Source organism: Panthera onca, chromosome D2 (genome assembly GCF_046562875.1).
Source record: "Panthera onca isolate mPanOnc1 chromosome D2, mPanOnc1 haplotype 2, whole genome shotgun sequence".
Lineage (NCBI taxonomy): Eukaryota > Metazoa > Chordata > Mammalia > Carnivora > Felidae > Panthera > Panthera onca.
Window position 1 is genome coordinate 55,129,378 of NC_138349.1, and position 24,239 is coordinate 55,153,616.

The 24,239-nt window shown below is 51.2% G+C and overlaps 2 protein-coding genes and 1 non-coding gene across 8 annotated transcripts in view; 1 reads left to right on the forward strand and 2 right to left on the reverse strand.

Annotated features, from left to right (window-relative positions):
- PSAP (prosaposin) overlaps positions 1-18,632 on the forward strand; it is a 33,283-nt gene extending 14,651 nt beyond the window's left edge. The window contains exons 2-14 of the mRNA XM_060642495.3: positions 2,269-2,402; positions 5,173-5,247; positions 5,819-5,944; positions 7,053-7,253; positions 7,811-7,954; positions 9,266-9,322; positions 13,309-13,440; positions 14,897-14,992; positions 15,292-15,478; positions 15,561-15,718; positions 16,068-16,148; positions 16,391-16,498; positions 17,584-18,632. Of these exons, the coding sequence (XP_060498478.1) occupies positions 2,269-2,402; positions 5,173-5,247; positions 5,819-5,944; positions 7,053-7,253; positions 7,811-7,954; positions 9,266-9,322; positions 13,309-13,440; positions 14,897-14,992; positions 15,292-15,478; positions 15,561-15,718; positions 16,068-16,148; positions 16,391-16,498; positions 17,584-17,619 (1,535 nt within the window). The 3' untranslated portion in view covers positions 17,620-18,632. The remainder of the gene's footprint in view (positions 1-2,268; positions 2,403-5,172; positions 5,248-5,818; positions 5,945-7,052; positions 7,254-7,810; positions 7,955-9,265; positions 9,323-13,308; positions 13,441-14,896; positions 14,993-15,291; positions 15,479-15,560; positions 15,719-16,067; positions 16,149-16,390; positions 16,499-17,583) is intronic.
- On the reverse strand, positions 3,810-3,915 carry LOC132685657 (U6 spliceosomal RNA). Its single transcript, XR_009613246.1, has one exon. It is a non-coding gene; the product is annotated as a U6 spliceosomal RNA (small nuclear RNA).
- Positions 18,633-19,003: 371 nt separating the features above from the next.
- CDH23 (cadherin related 23) overlaps positions 19,004-24,239 on the reverse strand; it is a 414,296-nt gene continuing 409,060 nt past the window's right edge. For 3 of the 6 annotated variants that reach the window (XM_078434341.2, XM_060642489.3, XM_060642492.3), the window contains 9 exons: positions 23,831-24,087; positions 23,368-23,465; positions 22,834-22,954; positions 22,670-22,749; positions 22,490-22,530; positions 22,244-22,319; positions 21,647-21,776; positions 21,322-21,444; positions 19,004-19,983 (listed from right to left, as the gene is read on the reverse strand). In XM_078434341.2, the coding sequence (XP_078290467.2) occupies positions 19,657-19,983; positions 21,322-21,444; positions 21,647-21,776; positions 22,244-22,319; positions 22,490-22,530; positions 22,670-22,749; positions 22,834-22,954; positions 23,368-23,465; positions 23,831-24,087 (1,253 nt within the window). In that variant the 3' untranslated portion in view covers positions 19,004-19,656. Of the gene's footprint in view, positions 19,984-20,246; positions 20,473-20,850; positions 20,956-21,321; positions 21,445-21,646; positions 21,777-22,243; positions 22,320-22,489; positions 22,531-22,669; positions 22,750-22,833; positions 22,955-23,367; positions 23,466-23,830; positions 24,088-24,239 lie in introns of those variants that run through there. The other 3 variants (XM_078434344.2, XM_078434342.2, XM_078434343.2) reach the window with 3 other exon arrangements.

The following is a 24,239-nucleotide window of genomic DNA, read 5'->3' on the forward strand; positions in this document are numbered from 1 at the left end:
CTTAATCCTGTCTGGCTCTGGTGTGCTGATGTCCAACCTCTTTCTGGCTTCCCTGTGTATCACTGTGCATTCCTTTGCCTAGAGACTCATTTTGTAGCTTCCTGTTATTTTTCCGGCTTTCTTCTCCCAGTTAGAGGTAGAACCAGTTTGTCTGTCTTGGGCGTTTTCAGGATTCCCCAGGGCCCAGTGCCTGGAAGGAGCGTGGGAGGTTCTGCTGGGACCTGCTGGCTCCGTGTGCTGTCTCTGACTGCCACACTTCTCAGAGCCTTGACCCTTGTGACACAGTTAACGCCCCCTCCCCTTTGCCCAGACCTACAGCTGAGGACTGGCCCCAGCCTAGCTTGGCTACTTTATAGGTACTAAACATCTGTGAACCATCTGGGGATTCGTGTGTACTGTTTTGAATCCGGTGCATGTTTTCCTCTGGAAACCAGAGTCCAAGCCAACTTGGACTTGGAATGCGGCTAGTTCTGTTGGGTTCGTCGTCTGGTTATGGATGTGATTTTTGCCGCCAAGGGGCATTGAAGGCTATCACCTGGGCAGGAGATGAATCATTCACTTGCTGGTGTCTGAAAGGGTGCAGATAATCTGGCTTGAGCTTTTTGGACACCTGTGACTCAGTCTTTGTGTGAATTGTTTGTGGAATATAGCTTTGGTTGAAAAGCTCGTAATGATAGCATTTCACTGTCTTCCCTCCCCTGGAGGGAGAGTACCTACCACCAACAGGCATTCTTTGTGTACTGTGTGTTACATGTCTGTAGAATTCACTGTGCCTTCTCATTGGGCTCACAAATTGAAGCAAAGTGCCGCATGACTCCTGAGGTTCTCGAGGTACTTTGTAGGTGGCTCTGGGATTTCCTTCTCAGTCTTGGGCCATGTGTTTCCTGTGTACAGGGGGAGGTGGGTATTTGCTGGGGTCGGCCTCCTGCAGCATCATCCGTCTTTGTGTAGCCTCATAGATTCTATTCTTTTCTAGCTGAATTGTTTGGTAGAGGTGAGGTTGTTCCAAAGTGAAGGCTGCTGTAGACCTGTATTAAGAAATATAGGTATACTTGAATTTTTCCTTTTTGATATATTATACCATTTTTCTATTTAACAGCTATACAGTTTTTTCAGGTTACATCTAGTTTTTTAGTATTGTGAATTACACTTAATAAATATATTTATGCCTATCACATTGTGCCTCCTGGATTGCTGTATGTCCTTAAAATGTATTTCTAGAAGTGGATTACTTTTTGAAGAGGGATTTTATTTTTCCAGTTTTTGAAATACGTTCATATATTAAGTCCTTAGCGGTCACACTTACCAGCCTTACAAATGCATCTTTTACTACAAAATTGTCACTTTTTCCCTCCATTGGCTGATTTAACTTTTAAAATATGGCACCTTCCTGCTGTAGCGTGGGTTTCTTTGGTCCTGGGTGATGTTGTACCTTTCTTGAATTTTCCCCTAATTTCATTTCTGTGCATGTGACTTCTGCCTGAGCGTTTTTTTCATTACCACAACAGAAGTAATGTCGTTTTATGCACCTGGTGTTGAGTGCACATGTGTTCACTGATACCAAAGCGGATTATGTAGTTTTCTTTGTTAGTAAACTTGTTTATGTGCGAATATGCACAAAGTTAGATTTATAAAAGGGCTCTTCTTCTAGAACATTAAGAATCATTGTTTTTTTGTAATAAGGGTATGAATCTTATTTCCCCCACAGATTAAAAAAAAAAAACTTTTTCATTCTATATTTCTTTCTATAATTAAATCCTGTGATTCCTTTTATTACTGCATGGAAAAAAACTAAAGTTATAAAGATTAAAAGGCCTGATACTGTTTAGAAATAGTTTGAGGGGAGAGGTGCCAAGGTGGCTTAGTCGATTGAGCATCTGACCTCGGCTCAGGTCATGATTTCATGGTTCGTGAGTTCGAGCCCCGTGTCAGGCTCCATGTTGACAGCCTGGAGCTTGCTTCGGATTTTGTGTCTCCCTTTCAATGCCGCTCCCCTGTGCGTGTTCTCCCTCCCTCCCTCCCTCTCTTTTCTCTCAGAATAAATAAACTAAAAATACAATAGTTTGAGAGGAGAAAAGCAAACCAGATAAATTAGTCCCTCCCAGCCCTTGACTTAGACTGACCTAGATGGTCACACAGCGTCTCGCCTGGACCCAGTGGTGCCGTGTGGTTTGCGTGCCCTGCTCTCCAGCTCTGTGCCCAGGCTAGTCCTTCACCCTGGGTGGGTGAGAGAGGGGGGCCACCTTCTCATGGTCGTTTGTCTTTCAGCTCTAGCCAGCCCTGTCCTAGGACTGAAAGAATGCACCAGAGGCTCGGCAGTGTGGTGCCAGAACGTGAAGACGGCGGCTGAGTGCGGGGCTGTGAAGCACTGCCTGCAGACCGTCTGGAACAAGCCGACGGTGGTGAGTGCCGTTGCTACTGTGCTGGGTCTTTTCGTATCAGCTGTAGCTGCTGCCATTTTCAAGGCTTTTTTTTTTTTTTTTTTGCCTCGTTTGGTTTGTTCCTCTCGGGGACCCTGCGAAGGAGGCAGGACCCGTTGCAGGTGGATCCATTTTCCACACAGTGGACTTAAAGAGGTTTAGTTCTGCTCCCCCAGGGTCACTCAATCTGCCGGTGGCAGTGAGAGGATGAGGTCTGCCTGTGGCCAGCTCTGTGTGCGCGCCGTGCTGCTTTCCGGGCCTCTGTGTGCGCCCCACGCATCCGCTCCCAATGAGGGGCCGGCCGGCTCACAGCCTCCATTCCCCAGGCGGGGTGCCACGGACACAGCTCCATCCTTGGTCATCCAAATAAGTAAATGCTAAGCTTTTCAAATCCCCCACTTTTTGGTGTTTTCTCTCTGTCTCTCTCAGACAGGCAGATCATAGATTCAGACCCTCAAGCTTAGTAGTGATTTAAAATTTTATTTTTAGCTATAGCCACACTGGAAAAGAATCTGCTGGTGTGTGTGTGTGTGTGTGTGTGTGTGTGTGTGTGTGTGAGAGAGAGAGAGAGAAAATTTATTTTTATCCAGCTTAAAAAAATTTTTTTCCCCCAGCTTTTTGAGATAATTGACCTATAACATGGTAAAATTAAGGGGCAACATATACTGATTAGATATGTTTATATTGCAACATGATTGCCTAACATGCTTATCTGTGAGTCAGTGGGTCATTTTAAAAATCCATTTTGTATATGTTGTTTATATCCTGCAGTGTACTGTTATCCTTAAGAAAGCTCAAGTAAGTAATTGTGTTTAAAGGAAGAGTGGACATCAAGCTCCTAAATAAGATGGGTGTCTGCTGCTGTTGCTAGCTTTGCTGTACATGTGGATAAGTTATCTCTGCATTTCTTTATACTTAAAACGAAAGTGTTGCATTTCACTTGTGCTGTTCAGTAAGGTAGACATTAGCCATGTGTGACTATTTGAGTTTAAGTTAAAATTTCAGGGGTGCCTGGGTGGCTCTGTTGGTTGAGGGTCTGACTTCAGCTCAGGTCATGATCTCGCGGTTTGTGAGTTCGAGTCCCGCATCGGTCTCACTGCTGTCAGCTGTCCCATGGAGCCTGTTTTAGATCCTCTGTCCCTCTTGTTCTCTGCTCCTCCCCTGCTCATGTGTGAACTCTCTCTCTCTCAAAAATAAAACATTTAAAAGTAAATAGTTAATTAGAAGTGGTTTTTCATTGGTATTAGCCTCTTTTCTGGTGCTCAGTAGCCACATGGGGCTAGTTTCTCTATTGGATACTGAAAATTTTAGATTATTTCCATTATCACAAAAATTTCTTCAGCTGCTATAGATTTTTTTGTCCCCTTGATGTTTTTTTTGGTTGTTGTTTTTAAATGGAAGACTCCCGTGAATTTATGTGTCCTCTTGTGCAGGGGCCATGCTAATCTTTTCTGCATTGTTCCAATTTCAGCATATGTGCTGCTGAAGTGAGCACGAGGCTATGGAGTTTTCATCTAAACAGTGTTAAACAGAGCATATTAATGTAGGGTTCTCATGGGGCGTGCTCAAGTGCATTCTGTGTGGGACTTAAGCCCTCTCAGGAGACGCCTGAGCTTTGCTGGCTGTGTACCCATTGCTGCACAACATGCTTGCGGCTGGCTCTGGGACGTGCCATCTCCTGTGGTGCGGGCCACGTTTGACTGCGTGGAGTTCCACGTCTAAAACCTGTCATGAGCGGCTACTAGTGCTGCTTCATTAAGAGAAGAGGAATTAAAACGCTGTCCTTGCAGAAATCGTTTCTGAATTCACTGGAACACTATCCTCTGTGGCCAAAATACTTTCTGATTTGGTTTCTAATTTGCTTCTCATCTTGTTTTTCAAATGGCTTCCTCTTTTCAAATTCAGTGTGTCAAGGGAGGACTTTAACTCTTTCTCTTTTGCTAGGACAGTCTCCTGGGGGCCGGAGTCTCTCTTGGATGGCCCCATGCACAGTATTAGCCTTCGGTCCAAAGGTTCAAACTGATTTCTTTCAGTGCAGCTGAGTCAATCCCAGGTGTTTCTCACCCAGACATGTTAGTTCCTTCCCTCTTCGTGGGTTGAAAATCAGTTGACTTCAAGAAGGGAGCTCCTTACAGCCTTTGAGAACCAAGTAGAATTTCCATGTCCTGGGCCATGTGAGGCCCTAGGTGCCCAGGCTTATCAGAAGGCCGGTGGGATGTTTCGAAGGTCTGGGGTGGCGATGTGGCTTCTACTTGAGCATAGCGCCTGGGAGGTGGAAGGTAGATAGAGTGCAGGGATCCGTGCTGGTGTCGGCTGGGCTTGCTTCTTTGCACACGCCCCGCCCCTTTCACTCTGTGCTAATGATGTTGCTCCCAGGTGACAGGTTTTGTCTGATTTCTGCTGCTTGCGTTTTTACCTTCCTGAGCCTCAGTTTCTTCCCAGAGCTATTGTGAGCAATAATGTGAAATTTGGCCTGTGCCGTGTGTGCCGAGTAAGGTGCTGAGGGGCGGAGGGCACAGGAAAAGGGTATTTGTCTTGTAGAAGCACAGAGTGCTCTGCGCAGTCCTGCCTGATCCTTCCCCGGGGTGTCCCTGTGCTTCTCGTCTAGGTTGGGGAACCGGGATGTGCTGGTGTGTGAGACACCCCTGGTTAGATATAACAGGACAGAGGCCCAGAGGCCTTTTTAGCTGTGTACGGCATGGGTTACATCCTACAAACACAGATCTCTCTCCCTCATGTTCTTTCCTCTTAGAAATCCCTTCCCTGTGATATATGCAAAGATGTCATCACTGCAGCTGGGGACATGCTGAAAGACAATGCCACTGAGGTGAGCTGCCATGAGTGTGTGTGACCGCGTGCGAGCAGTGGCCGTGTGCACCCATTCCTTAAAAGAGCTGTGGTTCTGGGGGTCTAATGAGGAGTGGTCAAGGCCCGGGTAGGAAGTAGTTCAGATCTTGTGAGCCACATACTTCTGTTACATAGATTTTTAGCCCCCCCCCCCCCCCCCCCGCCATCCCTTAAAAATGTAAAAACCATCCTTGGCCACAGGCTATACACAGACTGTGGGCTCTAGCTTGCTGACCCTGGCCTAGGTGTTCAATGCCCAGGCTTGATGGTTGATGGGGGCTTTTGTATTGCTGGTCGCTACCTGTAGGTCCGTTTGGGCCATCTCTGCTCAAAATTCCCCATGCCCAGGAGACTGCAAGTCAGAGTGGCTGTATTTTGAGGAATGTCTGCTTTTTGCCCGTTTGTCTGATGGAGCCAGGGCTGCCTGCTGGCCCCCTCCCAGGGTTCTTCCCCGAGGCTGCCGTTTGCTGGGAGCCGTGGAGGGCCTGTGCTCTCAGTCGTCGGCAGAGCAGATGCACATCCTGATCTGGCCCTTGTCTGTATCCCTTTAGCAAGAGATCCTCGTGTACTTGGAGAGGACCTGTGACTGGCTACCTAACCAGAACCTGTCTGCCTCATGCAAGGAGATGGTCGACACCTACCTCCCAGTCATCCTGGACATGATTAAAGGACAGATGGTACGTGGTGGAGAGTAGACTCGAGGGCACTTCGGGGCCTGGGGAGGTGCTGGACCAGAATGGAGTGGTTAGAATGGAAAGCCTTTTCCTGGATTTGGATTTTCTCCATAGCTTGTTCCTACCGTTCTGACTTCCAAGAGGGCTTGGGCCCAGTGGAACACTCTGGCTTGTAACTTTCAAGCGTTGGGAAGGGTGCAGGAAATGGGACCTTGCAGAATACTGAAGGAATTGTAAACTGATTCAATTGTAAATGTGGTGTAAAATCGTAAGTATGGTGTCACATTTACATGTGCCCATTTGATAACTCCTGTCAGATCTTTAGCTCTCCCTTTGAGCATGCAATTCATTTCATTTCTGTGATTTTTATCCCAAAGAATAATTCGGGGAATATACTCGTGGGTTCAGCTACCAGGGTGTTCTGCTTTCATTCAAATAAGCATCTGCTGTGCATAAACCGTGTGCTACTTGTTGGATTTTCAGCAACAAACAAGGAGCCGGGTCTGTGGAATTTGAAAGACGCTATGAAAGAAGAGGTGCCCAAATAACAGGGCCAGAGGGGCGGAAGGGTCCTGAGACTGGACCAAGGTTTTGGCGAGACTAGCAGGGGTCACACCATGCAAGGCCTTTTAGGCTCTATTTAAGGCTTGCAAGTGCGGCAGGAAGTCCTTGGAGGGTTCAAGGAGAGGCAGAGGCGGGACATGATCATAGGTGCCTTCTTTAAATGTGTAGGTCCCACCAATTGGGAGTTAGAAGGGGGGAAGCTGGCAGGACAGTCTGGTGTGAGATGTGATGGACCAGTGGAGGCAGACAGAGACACGTTCTGTTTCAGAGGAGAAATGGAGTGGACCTGCTGATGAAGGGAGGGACAGAGGGGGGAGTGAGGAATGTCTTCTAGGTTTCTGGCTTGAGCTGCTGGGAGTGGGGTTGGGGGAGTCATTTGCTAAAGTGGAGGTGGGGAGGGAAGCAGGTGGTTTTGTTGGAAATACCTGTGAGTGAGGCCTGTGTGTGTGAGTCAGGCCACGAGGTAAGGACAGGGACTCAGGCACCAGGTGGCAGTTTTGTTTTCCTCTGGGGAGAGGATTTCCAGCTGGACTTCTTTCCTCACTAGAGTCATCCTGGGGAAGTGTGCTCTGCCCTCAATCTCTGTGAGTCTCTTCAGAAGCACCTGGCAGAACTGAATCACCAGAAACAGCTGGAGTCCAATAAGATCCCAGAACTGGATGTGGCTGAGGTGGTGGCTCCCTTCATGGCCAACATCCCCCTCCTCCTCTACCCTCAGGATGGCCCCCACAGCGAGCCCCAGCAGAAGGTAAGGCAGTAGGCCCAGCCACTTAGGGCCCGGTTCTGTCAGATTAGAGATGAGGCATGAGAGGGGCGGTACGTGTGTGCAGTTCTCAAGCTGGGGACTTACTCCTTCATTTGATCTTGCAGTTAGATGAGCTACCTTTCAAATGGTTGTGTCATGGAGGTTCTGAAGAACTTGGGGTATTTAAAATATGCAAGGGCTTCTCTCTGTTCCAATTAAATTTTATTAAAATCAGGGCGCAGTTGATTATAAGCCTGTTGATAATTTCAGAGCCTATGAAAACACAGAGCTGGAGTGCCCGGCTGGCTCAGTTGGTGGAGTGTACGTATACCTCTTGATCTCGGGGTTGTGAATTCGAGTCCTACAATGGTTGTAGACATTACTTAAAAAAAACCAAAACACCTTTTAAAAACCTACAACTGTTCAGTAAGTCACTGGTGCTGTGGTCATGAACACATAAGGAAATTCTCTTGGGAATTTGAATCCTCTTAGTTATCATAGGAGCAGTGTTTCCAGCCTGACACCCCATCCCACCCACCCATCAACCCCTGTCACTGTAGGCTGGTGGGGACGTTTGCCAGGACTGCATCCAGATGGTGACTGATATCCAGAATGCTGTAAGGACCAACTCCACCTTTGTCGAGGCCTTGGTGGACCATGCCAAGGAGCAGTGTGACCTCCTGGGGCCTGGCATGGCCGACATGGTGAGCCTTATCTCCTCATGCATTGGAGGATGTCCTGGGCCTGGGACCTGGGCTCTGGAGTGGGGGAGCCAAGAAAAATTCAATTCCTGAGGTACCATTTTAAGTTCCAACCCAAGGGCTTTGAGGAAGAGATTGTTCAAACAACTCCTGTTTCCTTTTTTCCAGAAAGCATCTGGAATAGTTGGTGGGTACTTAAATGCTTTGTTGGTTACTTGAATTTGTATATGTAACAAAACATTTGGAATAAAGTAGTATAAGGAGACCACTTTTGTGAAGAATTTTTTCCCCTCCCAGTCACCATATGTATAAGGAACATTGGAATCCTTTATAACCCTGTTTTTAGAAGCCTGGCTGTTACATATTCATAGCTGTAGGTGTGCCTTCCCCACAGCCAGTGGGCTTGTTGTCCTTGGGAAGCCGTGCAGGCTGTCTTACAGCAGATGCACCTGGGATGCTTTCCTTACCTTGCTGAATATTAGTCCTGCAGGCTAAGAAACTCATTTTGTTAGATTCTTAGGGGGTTTCATTTCTTGGACCCTGTTCACTTTAACCAGGGGCCTATGAAATTGACACGTAAAGCCAAAATGCTAGTTTTGTATCCAGCAACGGAACAACCTTGGCTAGACTGGATGTAGGGAAGCTGGTTGTAATAACTCCATGGGTCTAGGATCTAGAGCAGCCTTCCTGGGTAGGAATGGCTGGTTCTGGGAGCTCTGGGTTCTTTTCTGTCGGGAGTCTTTTGGCCTCATTGAAGTATCTTTGCATATCACAGTCTGACTTGGTTTCCCAGTTCAACCCTGTGTGAGGGCTGCCCTGTTTCCCTTGGTTTCCTCACTGTGGACCAGGGCTATTCTGTGAAGGTCTAGAGGCAATAACTAGATGTGTATGAAAGTAGGTGTGCTGAAAATCATTATAACTTGGTTCTGCTGGGTTTTAACTTTATAACCTTGTCTAGGAATGTGTGAATGGGTCTGAAAAGTCATTTCGTGTTTGTAGTGGCATGTCTTGTAGCCATGTTCAGAATTGCTCCTGAGCAGTTGCTGTATGATCTTGGGGCAAGTTTGGGCTGTAAAAGGAGATTGGAGGACCTTCTCTCTAAGGGCCTTCAGGACACATTTTCAAAACACCTTTTGCACACCTTTTCCTATAACGTACAGGATAAGCACATTGCCATTTTTATCTCAGACGTTTGTAAGACTCTCCTCTTGGAAACTGCTTGATAGTTGCCTGTTGACATTGTCGGAAATGCTGGGGTTTTGGTGTCTCGTTGCGGCAATTAGTGTCACTGACAACCTGTTTCTCTCTCCTCAGTGCAAGAACTATATCAACCAGTATTCTGACATTGCTGTCCAGATGATGATGCACATGGTAGGTGGCAGGGGAGGCTCCCTGTTAGCATTCTTTGTCTCAAACTCCGTGATTCTCAGGATTTTGAAAATTACATGGTTTAGTTTTCCCTTTTTTCCTTCAGATAACGAATTGGGTCAAAACGAACCTTCTTCAACCAGCAGACTCTCTACCTGCAACTTAGTACCTCCTCCCCTTTACCTTCCCCAGCCAGGGAGAAGGCTGAGGCAGCTCAACCCCCAGGACTGCCCTGATGGCTTCCTGGTGATTTGTTTGCCTGTGCATATGTGAGCTGGCCATCAGATTTCTGGTATCTGCCTTTCACCCTGGGGCCTGTGGGAATAGTCTGCTCTGGTAGGTAGGCCAGGGCTGAGAATTGCTACGTTGCAGCTGGAGTCTGCAGGTGCGGGGGAATCCCGCCTCCCACAGTTGGTCCTGCACTCTGCAGCAGTGTTAGCTCTAGCTGCTGCCTGAGTTCCTAACTCCTGCACTTGCTTCTGATGCTTCTGGGTGGTATGGGCATCCCTCCCTTACTAGAGGTAGAAAATCTTGATCGTGGACATGAGCTAGTTAGCTCCACACAGAAAACTGTCGTACGAATCAGGGTGATGTGATGGTATTCTTAAATTGGGAACATCCCCTGGCTTCCTGAGATCTAAGCTGCTGGAGTTGAGGGGGTGGGTTGCACTTTGTCTCTATCCTGCTGACTTTCTGACTGTGTTGAGATTGACCTGTGTGGGTCCTTGAGTTTGTTCTCCAACCAGGGGTCCGCAAACTGTGGCCCACCACTGTTTTTGTAAAGTTCTGCTGGGTCTCAGTGATGCTCATCCCATTTTGTGCTGCAACAACAGAGTTGAATAGTTGAGACCTCACAGCCTGCAATGCCTGAAAGATTTACTCTGTCAGGTCCCTGCTGTAATTGCTCAAGGGCTCCCGGCCAGGCATTGGGATTATTATTACAACATGCCTTGTTCTAAAAGTAGTTTAGAGGCAGCTTACAAAGACATGGAGCTAGAGGAGGAAATCAATAAGCCTTTGATTTGACTCGATTTGGTTAAGTGCTTTCTCATAGCTAAATAGTAAAATTTTCTCATGATAAAAGATTTACTGCATAGATGTTTTTTGAAAATACGTGTAATACATCCCAAATCAAAAATCATTTGTGGTTTAAAAAAAAATAGCAGTGGGGTCATACGGTTATATAGTACTTTAAACTTTGTAGTTTACAGTTATTTGCTCAAAAATGTGTTTTATTGGTCATTAAACATTCTGGTACAAAAGGATTTTTAAGTGGCTACATAACCTGTTTGGGTGGAACATGTATGTAACCAGTCCCCTTTGGATGTTTAGGTTGCTTTGAGGTTTGCTTTTGGGATCAAAAGCATGATGAGCACCCTACCAGTTAGATAGACAGGCACATCCCCGTTTCTCCCTTAGTAGAGAGAACTAACTGTTGATTTGTTGTCAGATCGGCCTTCCAGGCTGGCATTTGGCGCCCTGAGGCCGAGGCAGCAGAGGGTGTGTGGTTCAGGACCCCTGACCCCTCTGGGTGTATATTCCAGCACACACCCCCGATTTGGGCACCCCTGTGTCTTGTCCCACTTTGCTGCTTACCACCTGAGGGGAAGGCCTTGCAGGCACGGTGGACTGAGGCTCCTGAGGATGGAGAGCTCCTCATCACCTGGCATTTCCTGGGACCTGTTGCCCTGTGTTTTTGAGCATGATTTGGTGTGGCGGGAGCATGGGGACAGTGCACACACAAGCTGGACAGTGTGCTCTGTCCCTTGAGGGCCACAATAACTTTCAGTGCCCCCTGAAATAATAGGAACAAGGTAGGTTGCTGATTTGTGACTGCAAGGTTTCCCCTGAACTTCTGGTGACATCCTTACAACCTTGGTTAACAGACGTTGTTATTTTAATTTTTTCTTAACTGTTGTGTCCTTTCCTTTCTCTTATTTTCATCTCCGATTTCCTGTTTTTTTGTTCAACAGCAGGATCAGGTATGTGATGGGGGATTTGCTTGTAGTAGTGGTCTGCTGCTTCTTGTAGTTAATTTTGCTCAATTTTTTTTTTTTTTAATGGCATGACCTGTGTTAATACGTAGGCTGGTGGGGGAGCTTCTGCATTTCTCCCCTGTGATTTGGGGGGGGGGGTCTCATCTCCCCTTCAAGGGGCCAGAAAAGGAAGCGAGCAGGGCTTGGACTCTGGTTAAAAACCAGCATCCAGCTGGCCATGTGCATGCCGCCAATGTGATGATGGGGAACCATAGGTGACAGATGACTGTTTCCTTAATTGTAGGCCTGACTTCCAGTGGGACACCTTGTTTCTGTGATGACTGAGGGCATTGCATGTCTTTAGTCCTGTTTTTCATCACCTCAGAAATGCTTCTGCTGCATGAGCAAATCATTTGCAAATAGTGAGCAGACTATTCCTGTCTGTTGGATCCAGAGACTTGGAAACAGTCTCTTGATTGTGGCTTCTGCCCCTCTGGGTGATGGGGTCCTGCAGATCCTAGAACCATATCAGATGGCTCAAGAGCCAGGCCACTGGTGGCATAATATGGGGACCAAGTCCCCAGACCATTCTTACTGAGGCAGTACCCCCTTCTGAGCACTGGCATTTCTCTGTAGGAATAAAGATTTTTCAAAGGTATTTTGAAGTCTCATGGGAGAGTACTTTGGCTGAAATACTTGTTGCCCCAGGGAGTTAGTAGAACCGAGCTCGTCTGAGACAAAGCAGCCACATACCTCTTGAGTCTTTGTCGTTTTTCTAAAAAGCTTGCTTTGTCTTTGGCCCCATTCTAGTTTCTCTCCCCATACTTAAAGTGTGCCAAAGACAGGGTATTTAGGATACATTTCAGACTTCCCCAATCTTAATTCTGAAGACTTCTCGATACTAAAACAAGGTGAACAACAGTCACGGTCTAGCTCTTCTGCAAAACCGCTCGTTTTAGCAGTCCTGTCCTGACGCATTATGGTTTGGTGGTGGGAGGCAATCGCTGTCAGGCCCAGAGCTTGTTGCTGGTTGCATTTGGTTCACAAAGGATACAGAGTGTGTATACTTTCCTCACTCTTGGCCATCATCATCGTGAAACGGTCAAGATGTCCAAATTACAAGTTCCCTGTGGTTTGCTGTCTGGGTGGGAAAGGGGATTGATCTGGAGCATCTATGACCTGAAAGAATTGATCGCTTTGGGACCTTGGGTTTTTGTGTGTACTGTGTTTATGCAGTTGTGAAAATAGAATGCAGTTTCCAAAAAGCCATCCATTTCTTCTTTATAAAATTTTTTTTTTTTTTCAACGTTTTTTATTTATTTTTGGGACAGAGAGAGACAGAGCATGAACGGGGGAAGGGCAGAGAGAGAGGGAGACACAGAATCGGAAACAGGCTCCAGGCTCGGAGCCATCAACCCAGAGCCCGACGCGGGGCTCGAACTCACGGACCGCGAGATCGTGACCTGGCTGAAGTCGGACGCTTAACCGACTGCGCCACCCAGGCGCCCCTATTTCTTCTTTAAATGGTCCTGCCATCGAAAGATAAAGTGTGGTCTTATTTCCAAGATTTTTGGCTTTTTTAGTTTATGGGCATGGCGGTTCTTCCTCTAGAAAGAACATGCGGCTTATTTCCTACTGAGAGTGAACCAGCTCGAGCGAGAAACAGGTTCTAGAGCAGACCAGGTGTGCTTGGAGGAGGATTTGATTGCCTGTGAAAGTGAACAGGCACCAGAAGTCTCGCTTTCCTGGGGCGCTCTCTGGTTGGAGCAGGGATGTGGTTCTGTCTGCTCTCCCCTCAGCTTTGCGTGGCCTCCTCCCGGCGTGAAACCGGTGCATCCGCACTCGTGGGAGTCCCTTCAGGTTCAATGAGGAATCTTGCCTGTTTGGCAGTCAGGCTTGACGCTGTGACCCGGGTGCTCCCCTAGCACTCCACCCTTTGTGTTTAGAGAGTGGAACTGAGGGGGGTGGTGGGTGCAGGCCTGCATCTGACTGCCTTTTCTGTGCCTTCTTTAGCAACCCAGGGAGATATGTGGCCTGGTTGGGTTCTGTGAACAAGTGAAGGAGGTGCCCATGCAGACTCTGGTCCCTGCCAAAGTGGTCTCCGAGAATGTCATCCCTGCGTTGGAACTGGTGGAGCCCATTAAGGTACCTGGTGTCACCCGTTTTGTACTGGCGAGGGCTGTGCAACGCCCAGGCCACTCCACATTATACCACGTTCTGTGAGGCTCACGCTTTTTTGGTTCCCTGCTTGGCTGCTAAAGGTGTTTGAGTTTGAGACCATTCAGTAGTTTCTGGTGTCCCCTCTACCAGTGCAGTACCCCTCTCCCAGCCCTGAGTGTATTTACTTCTTTGGTTATAAACCCAAGTGCTTCACAGGATCAGCCTGCATCTGTAGCACGTCTAGCTTTTTCTAGTATGTTCGTGTCCCTCCACCTTGCCCACTGTTGCCGCAGTGCAAACCTGATACTCCCAGAACACCCCAGGGCTCATGCAGAAGCTTCTCGGTGTACTGCCGTGCATGCGTGGGTGTCTGCTTTCGTTTCCCTGGTACCCTTCACTCAGTAAAGATCCACCGTTTTCCAGAATCAGCTTACATTCGTCACTTGTTATGGGTCCAGCAGTGTGTTAGAGATGGAGTCCTGAAACCGTTGACCTGGAGTGGCGAACAAAATTGTCCTAGTGTTCATCGGGCTTGCAGTTTAGTTCTTAAAAGGGTTCGGGCCACGTGACGTTTTATCACGTGGCACACGCACACACTTCTGAAGTTGCCATGGCACTTGACCTTTGGCTGTGTCATCTCCCTCCTCTGTCCTCCCTCAGCATGTGCAGCGTGTGGACCACAGGTTTACGAAGTCAGATGGGGTTGGGGAAGCACTTCCACCTGCCCCATCTTGCTGACTGGATTACTGGCCAGAGAAAATGAAGGGGAGTTATAGCTTGTATTCTAGCCACATGTGGCTACACGTTTACATAAAATCAGTTCCTTGGTTACCCTAGCCACATTTCAGGCGCTCAGTAGACACATGTGGCTCGTGCTGCTCTGCTGGACAGCAGAGGGGGAGAGCATTCCTTCTGTCCTAGAAAGCTCTACTCAGCAGGATTACTTTACTAAAGGCGGGCTGTAGAAGAGAAGTCTCGGGTATAACGAGACTTGACACTTAGGGGCAGACCTGAAATGTGTTTAAAGCTTTGTCTTCTAAACAGTAGACAGGAAGCGAGTCCTCACTCTCCTCCCCCATCCACCTTCCCAAAATGACTGCGGAATGATGAAATGATTGTGACCAGATACATCATGCAGGCAGCTCTTTGGGGTTGGGGGATGTTTTCACTGCTTCCGTCTTCTGAAGTATGGGTTACTGGTTTTTGTGGGGTGGGGGGTGGTGCGTGGCGGGATGTGGTGGTGGTAGAGGATTGTGCAAAGGGATGGGTCTCCCACCATGTAAAACCGGCAGGGACGGGAACTTGGACACTGGGAGGAAGCCACCTTTTGGGTGACAATCTCTTGTTCCTGGCCACAGGGTGTCCCTTTCCCTTTAGACCAGCAGGGTCCAGGGTGAGGTGAGGACCTCAGCATTAAAGTGCTGTCCTCCCCTTTCAACAGAAGGACATGGTCCAGGAGAAGACTAGTGTTTTGTGCGAGATGTGTGAGTACGTGGTGAAGGAGGTGGTCAAGCTGATTGACAACAACAAAACCGAGGTATGTGCGTTTCTAGAATGCTAGAGCACCCCCGTTCCCCAAAGGCAGAAGCAGCCGAAGAGGTGGACTCAGCCATCGCTGGCAGTGGACGCCAGCCCTGGGAATCTGCATACCCCCTGCGCACCAGTGGATCCCTCTGGGCTGGGGTCGGGCCTGTTTCGTAGGTCTTGTCTTTTTGGGGAGGAGAGAGTATCTTGCTGTTGGCTGGTTTCCTGGTCATGTTAGTATTACTGAGAATCTTTCCTAGGCCTGTCCAGCCTCTCCATCTTCTGATACGATTCTCTTGTTTTGTGTTTCAGGAAGAAATACTTCACACTTTGGGTAACGTGTGCTCAAAATTGCCTGTATCCTTGTCTGAAGAGTGCCAAGAGGTGGTGGAGACTTACGGCTCCTCCATCCTGTCCATCCTCCTGCAGGAGGTGAGCCCTGAAGTGGTGTGCAGCGTGCTCCATCTCTGCTCCACCCAGGGGCTGCCTGTGCTGCCTGGTGAGTAGGGTGAGGGTGTGGCTGGCCGGCCCCTCGGCTTGACGGGCCCTGCCAGTACTCAGCCTGTGCTCCCTGTGTGTAGTACGCGTGATTCAGCCGAAGGATGGTGGCTTCTGTGAGGTGTGCAAGAAGCTGGTGAGCTATTTGGACCACAACCTGGAGAAAAACAGCACAAAGCAGGAGATCCTGGCTGCTCTTGAGAAAGGCTGCAGCTTCCTGCCTGACCCATACCAGAAGCAGGTATGCCCCTGGCTGCTTTGGCCCAGAATGTAAGAACCTGTCTGGAGAGTGCAAAGGCTGGGGTAGCTCATTGATTGTACCTGTGATTGAGGTTTTCGGCGGGGGCGGGGGGGAAGCTACCTGTTTCTTAGAGGCAGTCTGTTGGCTCAGGGGGAGCCACTGGCTGGGAGAGATAACAGGAACAGGTGAGATGAGGCTGAGTGTGGGTGGGTGGGCATCTGGGAAGGGGGTCCTGGGTTGGCAGTGGCAGGAATTCTTTTGGAAGAACATGCGTGGCGCCCCTCCTTTTGTGCCCCCACTCTGTGTGGACACCCTTAGACCTGGGTGTGCATCTGTGTTTACCTAACAGTGCGATCAGTTTGTGACTGAGTATGAGCCCGTGCTGATCGAAGTCCTGGTGGAGGTGATGGACCCTTCCTTCGTGTGCTTGGTAAGTTCCTCTGGGTGGCTTTGCATGGAAGGGCTCCTCTGAGGTTGCGGCAGAGTCTCGGGCAAGGGGGTGGGAGGACATTCTAGGCCTGTAGCACTTCACTCGGCAGTGCTGACTTTTTGGAAGCACGTGTCAGAGCTCTGATTGTAGCTGCTTCTAGAAGCCGGTAATCTCTGGTTTTGGAAAGGATCGGTAGAGTGGATCTAATTCTTTCCTCCATTTGCCCTTTTTTCACTGTATAGAAAATCGGAGCCTGCCCTGCAGTCCGTAAGCCTCTCTTGGGAACTGAGAAGTGTGTCTGGGGCCCTAGCTACTGGTGCCAGAGCATGGAGGCGGCGACCCAGTGCAATGTGAGTAGCCCAGCAAGTGCTCCGCAGGCCTGCCTTGTCATTTGGGCAGCTCCCACGACAGTCCTGTGTCAGTAGGCCCCTCCGCAGTCAGCTCTCTGCCCTGCCTTTATGTCCAGGGGGTGGGGGATATCTGAGGCCCAGGGGGGCGATTAGGCTTATCTGTCTTGGCCCAGTAAAGGTAGGAAGACTGCGCTCTTGCCCTTGAGAAGGGTGGGGGTGTGCTTCAGTATTTTGTGCTACTGTTTTCCTGTTCTTGGCTTTAATTCTCCTGTGACAGGGTCAGGCTCACATTCACATGAGGCCACCCCTGAGATTGCACAAGTCCTATCCCTTGGGTCGGTCTTAAGCCCGGCCTGTATCTTCACCTGAGGCCAGACGGCTGTTCTCGAATGGTCCTGAGAGCTGGCACCACCCAGGTGTTGCAGGGTGCTGTGGCGCTGACTTGACCGCACAGCCGCCGGTGGTGCCCCACGCTGCTTTCTTGGGTGGAGACGTGTGTGGACCAGTTGGTTACCTAATGTTCCTTTGTGCAACTTTTTCTTCCTCGAGCGGGTTCCTCGTGACCATGGGGCATGACTGTGCTGGTGTGGTTGCATCAGTTTGGCGACGCCCGTCCCGGCCACAAGGGGCTCCTTGTTCCTCCAGGCCTGGCCCACAGCACAGTCAGTAGAGGAGTAGGCTCTTGCTGCTGTTCTGGGCAGATGTGCCCGAGGGGCCATTGCCCTCCGGGCCAGAGCTGGTGTGCACTCAGTTGGGTGGGGAGTTTTGCCCTGGGGGCCCCTCCGTGCCGCCTGCTGAGTGCCGGGACTCCCGAGTGTAATCAGATGGGAGGGGACCTGGGCCCTACGTGCATGGGTGCTCATCTGGAAAACATGCAAGTGCTTTGTAGCTGCTGCCCTGGATGCTTGCCTCAGGAGTCCCGAACACTGGGGTGGACACGCGCTCCCCAGTTTTAAATGAGGCGCTGTCTAGCTGACTCAGGACAAGACAGCTGGTCCTGGTTTTGGGTGATGTCTGATGCACTAATGGGCCAGGGGTGGAATTTGTCACATGAAGGCTAAACGCAGTTTCCTCTCTCCTGTCAGGCTGTCGAGCATTGCAAACGTCACGTGTGGAACTAGAAGGGATGTTCCTTGGAGAAACTGCAGCATCTTTTCCTACTTGTGTGTCTGGGGGCAGTGAACACAGATCTGTCGACTCTGTTATAAAAATAGGACCCCCTCTCCCCTCCCCTCATTTCCTGTCTCCTGATTGTAGCATTGCCGTCAGTGGGGGAGGCGTCTCGCCCTCTGCCACCCATAGCCGCTTCAGTGTCCCTTTCCTTTGCCTAGACAGGTGAGGATGTCCTGTGCGCCAGGAGTCTTTCAGCCTGCCCTTGTGGTGGGTCCCGGCCCGGGCCTTGTTCTGAGCCCTCTGCCTACCCCATGCGGGGACCGCCCCTCTTCTGGGCCGATTGGCTGCTATTCATAGCAGCAAAACAAAGGCAGTTTTATAAGAAAGATTAGAGGCTCAGAATAATTAGAGGCTTTTTAAAACCGCGTTTTTACCATAGGGAGGATTTAGGAAGCAGCTGCTCAGGAGACCTGGGTGAGGCTTCGGTTTGTGTCGACCTTCGTTTCGGCTTTCCTGTGTCTTTGCTGGTGATGCCTTGTTTGGGGTTCTGTGGGTTTGGGTGGGAGGGGCAAACCTGCCTGAATGTAATCTGCTAGCTCCACGTGGAGGTCCTGTGGGTCTGCTTTTGCGTGTGAGCGTGGACAGTGGTGACCACCTCTTGCTTTTGTGTTTGCGTGGCCGTGGAAGCCTTGCTTTTTTGTGCGTCTGTACTGCTGCCCAGGGCCTGCCTTTGCTCTCTCTGCTCCAACCCTCATTTCCAAGATGTTCTTTCTGACCTTCAAATAAACGTGGATGACCAGCTCCTAAGCCTTTGGCTTTCAGGTAGAGGGCTGCTGGGTGTGCTGTCCAGGGGCCTCGGCTGCTGCCCTGCTTCCTCTCCGTTTGGCCTCCTCTTTTCCACTTCTAATTGCCAGGAGACAGCGAGATATCAAGTTGCTATTAAATGGACTTAATGACTTTTTTGGTTTGTTTTGCACTAAAGTTTCTGTGATTTAATAATAAATAAAGTCTGTTAACCAGACCTGAGCCTGAGTGCTTCCATAACACCCCAGCCAGGGGAGTTTGGTTTCTGACCTGTGGGTGTCCAGCAGGCCTGTAGCCCCACTTGGCCACAGAAGGCAAGCAGAGTGGGCAAAGAAATCCTACTTGGCTCCTCTCTGATTGACCCAGGGTCGCAGTGGTTGGTCAAAGGAACCCCTGAAAGTCAGGCCCGGATCTGCCCTGCCCTTCACCCTCCCCCCTTCCCTGGGCCAACCGAAGGGAGGGTAGTTTACCAGAGCCAGAGCTAATTGAATGAACTACTGATTCCTTGTGAGTTGCTTTTCTTATTTAAAATTCAGACCATTCCAGAAACGTTCAGTGAGTACCAGTTAAACAAAATCAAGGGGAAAATGTTGAGGGAATAACTTAATTTAAAAAAGGAATACACACAAACACATTCAGAACCCAAGAGAACACCAGTCATTTCTCTTTAGGAGCCGGGCACGTTTGGGAAGCCAGTGAAATGTAGAGAACGCCGTTCACCGACGTTGACCATGTCCATGTGGGGAGGCAGGGATCACTGTCAGCCCCTAGCTGGATGTCCAGCTGGGAATGTGCTAGAAATGCATTGGGACTTGAACTGAAGTCAGGGAGCCAAGGCCAGGCAGGGTACGCCAGCTCTGGGCCTCCCTCTTCTGGTCTGAAAGTCGGGGGGAGGGGAGGGGAAGAGGGCCCGCTTGGCCTCTTAAGAGCTCAGCCAGGGCTGAGTTGGTCCTCACGCTCCTGAGCCCCCGGTGACCCTCCTTACCTGTGTCCTTAGATGCTTAACATTTTTGTTTGGTTTTCTTAAAAAAATAACAAATTTTATGAAGATAGAGGTCAGGTGCTGAATGGGCATCTGGCAGAAGTGGAATCTGAGCAGCTGGTGCGGGCTGCCACCAGGCCAGCCCGAGGTCGTGTGCCCAGAGCCAGCCTGGGGAGGGGCCCACACTGTGGTCCTGCTCTGTCCTGCCCTGGGAGAGATGGGGGCAGGTGCTGCTCACACCGGCGAGGCTCCCGTCTGGTCATAGCTCTGTGATCTCCAGGGGGCTCTCCAGGATCACATCACGAAGCTTGTGCAGGGGTGTAGATTTGGCTGACTCTGTGCGGGCGTTGCGCTCAAAGGCACTGGCTTCAGCTGTGGTCAGCGTCTCCAGTGAGCGACCCAGGCCCTTCTGGTCGTCCTCGGGCAGGCTGTTAAGGTCAGTGGCCAGCAGAGTGCCCGTGCTGCCGTGCACCGCGTGGATCCCGTCAGGCCCCTTGAGCTCTGTCGGCGGCTTATGGCGGAAGCGCAGGCTGCCCTGACCGGGGCTGTGCTCCCCTGGCTCCTCCTCCAGCTCAGTCTGGATCAGCTGCAAGAGGCCAGGATCCCCCAATGGCTCTGAGACCCACCCATGCTCAAGGTCATGCCCAAGGGCTGAGCAGGTGGATGGCCCCAGACTCCCACCTCCTGTGTCCATTTCCTTCCTACTGCCCACAGGTAGCTCTGCAAGCACCTCTAGGCTTGTGCTGCAGTGGGCTGGCCTGTCCAGCTGGTGGCAGTGTTTCTCAAACTGGGTATAGAGGGGAACCCGGACACTTAGGGTGTTAGGGATGTGTTTTTGCTTCCCATGAGAATCTTGAATTTTGTGTATTTGCTTTGAGAAGGGTCCTGTGATGGAGTTTTGGTATCTGGATTTGTCAACAATTTGTCCTTGAGCAGGACATGTAGGGAGTGTCCACAGGTGAAGTTGGAGGGGTGATAGGATATAGTAGAAACTCAACACATGGTGGCACTTTTGTCCTGGGTGGAACTGTTCATTGTTAGCCTATTCCGTTTGGGAATTGGCCCAACTGGAAATCTGGGGTTTTGAAGAAAGTGAATTTTTAAAGTGTTGACATCATTGCAGGCAAATAAATTTATGTAGGCCCATTCGACCCTGCAGCCTGTTTCCTATAAGGACATCAGATGCCTTTTAAAGGCATCTTTCTGGGGTTCAAGTCTGAGAAACACTCCTCAGCACCCACTCTAGGAAAGCCCACTGCAGAGCCCAGAAAGTAGACTGGGCCTGCCGGCTGACTTCCTGGGCCCCACCCATTGCTGTCTTTGGCCCTGGCTGCTGAACTCTAGGGATTGAGAAGGATGTGGGTGGCTGGAGCGAGAGATTGAGGGAGGGAGGGAAGGAATGAGCACCCCCAGGGCTGGGGCACAGCACACAGCTCCGGGCCCGCCCGGCTACCTCAGAGATGGAGGAATGGCAGGAGGAGGCTTTTTGCACCATCCGCTGTGCAAAGAGCTTTTTGAGCCGCAGGTAATCCTCCAGGACCACCTTGAGCAGCGATCCCTGGGGGAGCGAGAGGGTTAACCCCCCACCAAGGCCTTCCCCTGCCTGTCATACCCCTTGCTCACTCCCATAACTCGGATGGAGGTGATGGAAGGTGCATAGGCACCTGATCCGAGGGGAAAGAATTGGGAGCAGAGCCTGGTGACAGTGGCCAGCTAGAACCCACGTGGGCTCCAGGCCACTGCAGGCCGAAGTAGCTCCTGGTCAGCCAGATGCCCTGGCCTCTCTGAGCCTCGAGGTGGAGAAAGCTGTTTCCCAGGATCCTCCCCCATCCCTGTATCTTGGGGAACTGGTCTGAGCTCAGCCAGAGGCCTGGGTGCGGGCCCCTGAGGGGGTGTGGTGCAGAAGCCTGCAGGGAGGGCTCACCTTGATGGGTCCCTCCCGAATGATCTGGCCCAGCTTGGCAATGTTGTCGTACTCTTGGATGGCTGCCCGCAGGTACCGGTCATCATCAGGCTTGACTGCTGCTGGTTCACGCCCAAAAGTTCCCTGGGGAGAGGGGACATTAGCCGGAGCAGAGGTAGACCGCATGCACACGTATGTACACACACCCAGGGTAGTGGATACAACCCGCCACCCTCATCCCCCAAGGAACTCAGCTCCTTGGCAGGCAGTGGCAAAGACCTGCTTTACCTCCACCCCGTCCCGCACGGTTGTCCACCCCCTGCCCCTAGCTCTGGCCAGGGCTCACGTGGGTGCGGGTGGGGCTATTCCATAGGTCTGCGATCTCACTCAGGTTCTCCGGCAGGTCGTCCTCATGCTCAGCCTGGGCAGCCAGCTCCAGGTTCCGGCAGAAAGGATCCAGCCACACGGGGTTGGCCCTGCAGGTGGGGAGTGGGGTGGGTGGGGTGCGGAGGGACAGATGCCCTTGTAGCTTAACCACTAACCCCTGCTCTTTTCTTTGGCCAACGGTAGTACCTTCCTGGGACTGGAGGTTCATGGCCTTGAGAAGTAGGCCCCTAGCCCATTGCATTTGGGCGCACAGCCATGCTAGGATCCCTCAAGAACCAGGACATGTTGATCTCGATTAGTTTTGGTACAGAGGCCTCACTCTGCACCTGGAGTCCAAGTCTGTGTCTGCTGGAACTGGGGGCCCAATTGGGGTGTTGATCCCAATCCCAGCTCAGCCAACACTTTATAGAGAAAGCTGGCCACCAGGGGGCACCCACACCTCAGATTTTAGCTGGTCTGGTCCCTCAGAGCTTGAGGGGTGTCAGACAATCCGCTCCCACTGGGTCCTGGGCATGCCTCCTCAAAGTGACCCTGAGGTCTCAGGGGCCCCACTCACCCGTCGAAGGAATACTTGTTGGTGTTGGGCATGTCCATGATGTCAATGAAACCACGATTTCCTGTAGGGAGAAGTTCTGGGGCATGGAGGGGAGGGAGGCACCCTGCTGTGGCTGGTGGAGCCTGAGCCAGCCTTATGAGGCCTAGGTAGGCACTCTAGGCCCCCAGAGGCCCCTCCTGCCTTGTCATCCTCACCCCCCCCACCCCCCCCGCCCCGCCTCAGTCCCCCATCGTAGCCCTTGCTCACCTGCCGAGCCAGCCACAATGGCTTTGAGCTTCCTCTTGTGTCTAGAGAGAAGCAGAGAGAGGGGCTGGTGAAGGAGGCTGGGTGGGGCTGGCATCTCAGGGCCCTGCCTGCCTCTGTGACTGTCCCAGGAGCAGGGCTGGTCAGCCTTTCCCAGGGCAGGGAGGTGGAGGAGTCACTCACACGGTCCTGTAGTACCAGTTCATGAGGATGAACAGCATGGCAGCCAGGAAGAGGAGAATGGCCAAGACAATGATCGCCATCTGGGGGAGTGGGGCCAGGCGTGAGTGGGCGAGAGCACCCAGGGCAGAGGGGTGGTGGGGTGGGGCGCCACCAGGAGTACCTACCTGCAGGGCGGACATGTCGTCGGGCAAGCGGGCAGAGATGGCAGGCTGCACGTCCAGGACATTGTAGTTGCGGAAGAGGTTCCGCAGCTGCTCCTTGTTCTCGTCAATCATCTGGATCACCCTGAGCGAGGGGAGGGGGCCTCAGCTTCCCTCTTCAGCCATTCCTCAAGAACTCATCCCACTCAGAAGGCTCTGCTGAGCTCCTGCCTCCGACCCCCAGATTCACCCCCACCAAGCTTTGCAAGATCAAATCCCACTCAGCTAGAATGGTTTTGTATCTTACAGGGTTTACCACTCCTCATACAGGATCCTGCTTGTTTCCTCACCATCCATGTAATACTCCCATTTTACGGATGGGGAGAGTTGGACTCAGAGGGGTGGAGCTCTGCTCACACCCGCAAACTACTCTCTACTAGCCCTGCCCACCTCTGGGCGAGAGCCCCACACAGCAGGCCTGATGGTGTTATCGGCCTCTTTTGGTGGGTCCCCTCCCCGGCTCCAGGCAGGCAGATGGACCGACCGGACCCCACCCACCGGTCCACGTCCAGGATGCGGTTGGTGTCGCGATTCACCACGTGGATGAGCAGCTCTGTCTGTGCGAAGTTCACCCGACCCTTCTTGTCCACATGGAACTAGGTGAGAAGAAGTGTCAGGGGGCGTGGCAGGAACAAGGAATGGGATGGGGAGCTGCTCCTGGCCTACCCTGCCGATAAACCTATCACTGCTGAGTGCTCATGGAGGACCACGCGTGATGTCAGTAGCTTGGCTGCATTGGGTGGGCCAGGTGCTGTCACTGGCCCTATTTTTACAGGTAAGGATGCTGATGGCTAGAGACGTGGAAGGACTTTCCCAAGGCCATGTAGCTAGGGAATGACTGAGGGGCTACAGAGACCCCCCTTCATTCCCCTGACCTCTCCGCAGTGGCAGTGCCCCATCCCTGTGGCGTGGTCCGCCTCCCCTCATAGCCCGCAGACCCAGGGTGGGTTCCATGGGGCACCTGCACGTCATCAGTGTTGACAATGGCACCGGTGATATTGGAGAGCAGGCGGATGAACTCCTCCTCAAAGCCACGCACGCGGTCGGGGATCTCGTTAATGACTATCTTAACACGCTGGTCATCCCTCAGGATATAGATGCCGATGATGGCCGTGTCATTGTGGCCTGCGAGGTCCCGGGCCACAATGTCCACCACAAAGTAGCCAGGGCTGTAGGCCATGAAGAGGTCAAAGGTACGCAGGATGCCATCCACACTCCCTGCAGGAAGAGCCCGCGGGCAGGGTGCAGCTCAGGGGCCACCCAGTGCCCCTCAATCCCCTGGGGAGGGGCAAGGGCCAGGGGCATTTGGACACACTGAGGGGAGGCTGCATCTCAGGCCACAAGTCCCCGCAGGGCCTGGCAGAGCGAAG